The following is a 6,872-nucleotide window of genomic DNA, read 5'->3' as shown; positions in this document are numbered from 1 at the left end:
AGCGGAGCGCTTGTCTAGCAAGCAAAGTCTGTGGAGGTAACTCTGTAGCGGAGCGCTTGTGTAGCAAGCAAAGTCTGTGGAGGTAACTCTGTAGCACAGCGGTTCCCTAGCAAGCAAAGTGACTCTGGGTCTAATCCCCAGTGCTAGGAGAGGAGAAGGAGAAACAAGTTAAAAAGAGGTGGAGACTGAGTATAGTTTATGTTCGCTGGGCATTTACCTGTGCCAGGCACTGTACTTCCCCCTGGGCATGTGCCGTGCTGACCTAACCCTCTAAGGTACCAGTCACATCACACAGATGAGGGATTGAGGCTTCCAGGGGTTGTCACCTATCCAGGTGATAAGAACAAGGAAGGAGGCCTACAGAGCCTCCTTCTTTTCATTTATTTATTTATATATTTTGTTTTTTTGAGACAGGGTTTCTCCGTAGCTTTGGAGAACTGGAACTCGTTCTGTAGACCAGGCTGGGTTCGAACTCACAGAGATCCTCCTGCCTCTGCTTCCCAAGTGCTGGGATTAAACACAAGCACCACCACTGCCCAGCTGAGCCTCCTTCTTTAAAGTGTCTATACACAGAAGATTTCAGTGAAAGGGTAAAGGGAGAGAAAGGAAGATGAAGAACAGAGGCAGCCCCAGCCACTCAGTGGGCAGGATGGCAGGCGTCTGTGATCCAGCCTTTGGAAGGTAGAGGCTAGAACGGCAGGAGGTCAAAGTCATCCTCATGCTGAGTTGGAAACCAGCCCAGGTTACCTGAAACCCCATTTCAGAAAACCAAATCAAAGCAAGGCGTCTAATGTCACACGAAGGCTTTGGTTTTCGTTTCTTCCCCTGACGCTGGGATAAAATACTGTGGCAGAAGCAAGTAAGAAGTCAAGAGTTTATTTTTGCTCACGGGTCAAGGCCTGGCCCTTCAGCTGCTCACTTCACATGTCACAGGGTCACACATCACACAGTCACATGTCTCTGTCACGAGAGAGCGATGCCTACAGCTGCTGCTTAGCCACTCCCCGCCAGGATCCCGGTTGGGGAATTAAGATAGGCCTGCCCACTTGATGAACATAGTCAAGGTAACCCCTCAGAGTTCTGCCCAGAACCCCACCTCTCAGGGGGTTCTGGATGCTGTGGCATCTCAGCACCAAGCGCTCACAGTGTGTAGCTCTTTGTATTCCTCCCCTTCCCTGGTTAAGTCACCTCTGATAGTAAATGAAGAGTACCTGTTACCGGGTCTTCAGGCAAACCAATCCACGGTGCAAAGTACCGGGAGTAGAAGTCATAGTGGGGTGTCTGCCCCCCAGGCTCTCCTCTGAGAGTGAGAATGAGTCCTTTCACCCTCCCTGTCTTTTCCATTCGAGGCAGAGGTTCTGTGTTCACCCTCAGGGTCTCCAGAAAGGACCTTGAGCACAAACAGAACGGGTTCAGAATAAGTATTTTCAGATCACCCCCTTCACAGAATGGGAAAGAGGCTGAGCTGTGCCCAGATGGCTCAGCAGAGGGAAGGGAGAGCCTGCCTCTGACATGTACCTAGGAAAAGAAAGTGGTTGGACAGGCATGATGGTAGATGCCTGTAATCTCACTCTGGTAGCAGAGGCAGGTGGATCTCTGTGAGTTTAAGGTCAGTCTGGTCTACAGAGCAATTTCCAGGACAACCAGAGCTATATAGGGAGACCCTGTCTCAAAAGAAAGGTCAGTCATGTACTGGAGACAACACAGCCTGACTGAAGCAGAGCTGGGAATCTGAGTGCTGGCATGTGAATGGTTAAACACAGCATTTACCTGTCATAAGAATCGCTGAGCCGGAGCAGGAGTTTTCGGGTATCTGGAGAGTACCGGATATCCTGGACCACGGTGTCACCTATGGCTGTCTGTGGAACAGATCGAGCATGCCTCAGAGGGCCAGCAAGATGGCTCGATGAGTAAAGGTGCTCGCTGCCAGGCTTGATAACCTGACTTCAGTCACCCAGACTCAAATGGCAGGAGAGAACACACTACTTCAAGCCGTCCTCTGATCTCCAACCTCCTGCCTAGCAGGCATGGAGCCATGGCACCGCACAAACCATGCAAAAGGATGAGAGGTTCATGATCAAGCCGGAGAGAGCTCAGTGGGCAAAGTGCCTGCTTTGCAATCATGAGGACCCGAGTACAAGCCCCACAATCTGTGCTTTTGTTTTTCAAGGCAGGGCTCACATCCTATAGACCCACAGGTGCACATGAGTGTCACAACCTTCTGAGTACTTGTGTTTATATCTATAGGTTAGCGTTGTGCTGTTCTCAGCCTTTGTCAGAGGAGCTTAGGTTCACAGTAAGTAGTGGTTAATGCAGGAACTCGTTCACTGGTCCAAAGCTGCCGGTCAGTGGCTTTTGAGGGTTTGGCCCTAACTGGGACATCTATTATTATCTGCTCTGAAGGTTCAGAGAGCACAATGAGGGGGAGGTGGGAAGAGTGTTGCAGATGTGTGTATGTGTGTGTCTATCTGTGTCTGTGTGTCTAGACATGATATGGCCACTGTACTCGTGGGCTCATGAAATCACAGCAGCTATGGCTATCAGCACAACATCAGACTGGCCAACATTTCATCATGGATGAGGGAGGAGCTCATGAGGTCCACAGCTTCCCTGACTGACTATTGGCAGATAACAGCAACTGAAGAAGGGGTGTCATTTTCTCAGTGGTCATACCCATTGCCCAGATTCCAGTAAATAACACCCACTACCAACCAGTAAGGAACTCTTTTTAAACTCATTGGGAAACACACACACACACAGAGATACACAGACAGACACAGAGACATGCAGAGACATATAGACAGACACAGAGACATGCAGAGACATATAGACAGACACAGAGACACACACATATCCACAGACACATACACAGATAGACACACACAGAGACAGACACACACGCACAGGGACACACACAGGTATGAGAGAGGGAGGAGGGTCAGGGGAGTAAAAAAGACTACATTTGCTCTACACAGGAATGAACTTGTAAATGATTTTTAGAAGAAGAAAATTCCCATCTCTCCTACTTGAACTTGGATGGGCACAGTCACCCCAGGCTGATTTCTCCTTCCTGCTGCAGTAAACAGAAATTCAACCTTTCATTGTCCGAGGGGGCTGAGGGTGCCTGATACTGTCTTCATTGCCTCCTTCAGTTCTCTCTCTCTCTCTCTCTCTCTCTCTCTCTCTCTCTCTCTCTCTCTGTCTCTTTCCAAACACTCTTTCTTACTTCTGCCCCTCTGTGGAGGTTAAATGAGTTAGGTGTGATGGCATGAACATGTAATCCCAGCCAGCACGTGATAGGCAAGAGAATTGCAAGTTCAAGGCTAGCCTGGGCTACACAGTCATTACAATTCAATAGAAGTGATGAGTCTTACCAAATAAACACAATACTAACATTCTAATCTGAAATCACCTAGGCTTCCACTGCAATGCCTCCAACTGGTAGGCGACCCAATTTGGGATCCCATTATGTTGGAACACAGTCCAAGAATGAAGTCGTGTGAGGGGAATTCTGAGTGCTTGTGTGGATTCCCCAAGAGAACAAGACAAGAGTCTTGTGACCTCAGTTTCTTCAAAAACACAGAATTGCCAGGCAGTGGTGGTACATGCCTTTAATCCCAGCACTAGGGAGGCAGATCTCTGGTTTGAGGCCAGCCTTGTCTACAGAGCGAGTTCCAGGACAGGCTCCAAAGTTACACAGAGGAAGCCTATCTCAAAAACCAAACCAAAACAAAAGTTGGCTATTGCCTGAGACTTTAGTCCACCTCATTTTTAGGTCCTGATCTCCCAGGCTCACACCGCCAAGTAGAGCAGTAAGTGACATCACACCAGAGATTTCAAACACAAACGACCACGTCACAGGGCTCTAACTGGAGACTTTCCACCAACCTTTATCAAGTCTTCCACCTCATGGAAGTCCTAGAAGAGGAAAAGAGACGCGGTCATTGCGGTCATCGCTCAACGGGAGAGCCGCGGCTCACCGCAGTTTGTGGATACAGTTGTGTGTATCTTAATGAGAGGTAAACACAGAAAGAGCTGACCTGGGGGAAGGCTGGGTAGAGAGGAAAGTCCAAGACAATCCCGTCCTCTGCTCTTCTGGCCTTTAGCTCCCCGCTCATAGTGGTGAAGGTCAGAGTGCTGTTTGTGTTCTCTGGACAGAGGAGGAAGCAAGCAAGAATCAGGAAAATAAGCTCGGTACAGGGGACTTCCCTAACCCCTAGGGACTGAGTCTAGCACCACACAGATTCAGGGCAAGTGACCTAACACCGAGCTATAGTATCAGCCTATTTTAAAATGTTTTTTAAAAAGATTTTCTATTTTATTTTCATTTTCAAGGCAAGACCTTAACTATGGAACCCCCATGAGCCTGGAACTTCCTATGTATGCCTGGCTGGTTTTGAACTCACAAAGAGCCACCTGCTCCTACCTCTAGAGTGCTGGTGGTGCGTACGTGGGATCCTAGCACTGGAATATGGAGGCAGGAAGATCAAGAGCACAGGATCCTCCATAGTTACATAGAGAACCCAGGGCAAGCCTGGGATACACAAATAACTGTCTCAGAAAAAAAAAATACATATGGGAGCCTGCTGTGGGGACACACACTTTAATCCCAGCACTGGGAGGTAGAGGCAAGAGGATCTTTGTTTGTGACCAGCCTGGTCTACAGAGTGAGTTCCAAGACAGCCAGGACTACCTAGCTCAGGGAAAAAAACAAAGCCAGAACCAACATATATACATGCATACATACATACAAGCATACATAAAATAAAATTCACATTACTTATCTTGTGAAACAGCACAGCGGCAGAGGCCAGGGTGGCGTGACCACACAGAGGAACCTCACTCTCTGGTGTAAACCACCTCAGTCCAAAGCGGGAACCTTCAGAGGAGGGAGAGCCAAAGAGACACAAGTTAACCCACAGAGGCAAGCCTTAAGCTTCTGGCATTTTCTAAGTCTCTCACTGGTGTGGTTAACAGCAAACTGTTGGCAAAGGACAAACGCAGACTGGACAGACATCCACAGGCTCCCCGCGGCTAGTTCTGGAGCAGAGACAGTAGCTTCTCCAACACCCTCTTAGTCCATTCGGGGTGCTATAGCAGAACTCTACGTGATGGGTGACTCTTTGAGGAAATATCTGTAATAGCCCCGTGGCTTGGAGGTTGAAGGTCTAGGGGCTGCCACCTACTGAGCGTCCTGTCACCGCATCGACACACGAGGGCGCCAAACACCCGTGTGCTAGAAGCCCACTCCTGAGATACCAACCCGCCCTCAAAGAGATGCCATTAATTACTCCACTGTCTCCCATCAGGACCCACCTACCAATATGCTACCCCGGAGACCCATTTTTTCCAATATATGACCTCAGGAAACCTTACATTATAAACTGAGACTGAACTTCAACACAGCTTCTCCTAGATGAGCTAAAACCCACACAAGCTATCTGCCGGCAGATAACATATAAACATCTCCTTAAACCTCCCTCCCGAGACTCGGCTTCCACGGCCACCCAGGAACCTATGAAAAGTGTGCATTTACTTTGTGTGAAGTTGTCGCTTGGTTGCAGTTTCCTGACGAAAGCCGTTTCGGAGAGGTTCATTTCCCTTGCGATCTGTTGATGGGCGTCTTCAGCCAGAGCCTTAATTAGGAAGAACAGGTTATGGAGACTCTGGAAGCACAACTCAGACTTCCTTGCTCGAGCAACTACCATTAGTTAACAGGGCGGTTTACCCTCGAGTCATGAAATTCTAGTTACATCCAAGGATTGGGAGGCATGTTTGTGCAGACAGTTTTTCAGATACCCTGGCGTCCTGCTCCTATGGAGAATCACAAGTGTGCAAAAGCCTACAGCAGTGGAAATCCAGAGGGTGGGGCCAGGCTCCTCGGTGTCGGTTTGTTATCAAGGAAAAGATCTTGTGCTCTTTTTTATTCCCTTTTCCCCGTGCAGGGAATCAACCCCAGGGCTTCCTACGTGCTGGGCAAGAAGCTCTATCACTGTGCTGTGGCCACAGCCATTTTTAATTGACTAATTAATTACTTTTTCTTTGTAGACAAGTTCTAAGATGCCCAGGGGGGTCTTCAATTTGTCATTCTTCTACCTCAGCCTCTTAAGCAGCCAGGATTGGGGCTACGGCACATCCAGGCCTGATTTGCTTTATGCTTTTCTTGAGACAGGGTCTTAATAGAGGGCCCAAGCTGTCCTGCGACTCACTACGTAGCCCAGGTTATCTCCGTACACGTAAACTCAAATCCTCTTACTCAGTCTCCTAAGTGAAGAGATTTTTAGGTATGTGTCACCGCCTACTGTTTTTCCTCTAAATTTACATTTTCATTTTTATTTTCTTTAAGATTTATTATGTATACAGCATTTTGCCTACATGTATGCCTGCACACCAGGAGAAGGCACCAGATATAGTTCTTCCTTTTGTTTGTTTGGTTGTTTGTTTCCAGACAGTTATTCTGTGTAACAGTCCTAGCTGTCCTGGAACTAGACTTTGTAGACTAGGCTGGCCTCGAACTCACAGAGATCCTCCTACCTCTGCCTCCCAAGTGCTGAAATTAAAGGCATGTGTCCCCAATGCCTGACAAAAGCCTATAAATTTCTAATATAAATTCAACTAGTTCATTTATCTGGGGAGGCACGTGTCTGTCACAGCACACTTGTGAGGTCAGAGGTCCATGTGCAGGGGGAGATTTCTGCTTCCACATTGGGACTCCCAGGGATTGAACTCTGGTCTTTGGGCTTGGTGCCAAGGAACTACACCTGCTGAGCCACCACTCTCATGTAAAAGAACTATTTATACGATGAAGATTTTTAGCAACCTAACTTTTCTTTTTTTTTTTTTTTTTTTTTTTTTTTTTGGTTTTTCGAGAC

The 6,872-nt window shown here is 47.9% G+C and overlaps 1 protein-coding gene across 2 annotated transcripts in view; it reads right to left on the bottom strand.

Moving 5' to 3' along the window:
* LOC101989494 (phenazine biosynthesis-like domain-containing protein 1) overlaps positions 1 to 6,872 on the bottom strand; it is a 15,688-nt gene that overhangs the window by 3,546 nt on the left and 5,270 nt on the right. For both annotated transcript variants that reach the window (XM_026785565.1, XM_005360126.2), the window contains 6 exons: positions 5,537 to 5,636; positions 4,781 to 4,879; positions 4,041 to 4,150; positions 3,889 to 3,918; positions 1,771 to 1,859; positions 1,212 to 1,390 (listed from right to left, as the gene is read on the bottom strand). In XM_026785565.1, the coding sequence (XP_026641366.1) occupies positions 1,212 to 1,390; positions 1,771 to 1,859; positions 3,889 to 3,918; positions 4,041 to 4,150; positions 4,781 to 4,879; positions 5,537 to 5,636 (607 nt within the window). The remainder of the gene's footprint in view (positions 1 to 1,211; positions 1,391 to 1,770; positions 1,860 to 3,888; positions 3,919 to 4,040; positions 4,151 to 4,780; positions 4,880 to 5,536; positions 5,637 to 6,872) is intronic.

The sequence above is a fragment of the Microtus ochrogaster genome, linkage group LG2 (genome assembly GCF_000317375.1).
Source record: "Microtus ochrogaster isolate Prairie Vole_2 linkage group LG2, MicOch1.0, whole genome shotgun sequence".
NCBI classification, from domain to species: domain Eukaryota; kingdom Metazoa; phylum Chordata; class Mammalia; order Rodentia; family Cricetidae; genus Microtus; species Microtus ochrogaster.
Note: the sequence above shows the minus strand (reverse complement) of the source record. Positions and strands in the feature narration are given on the sequence as shown.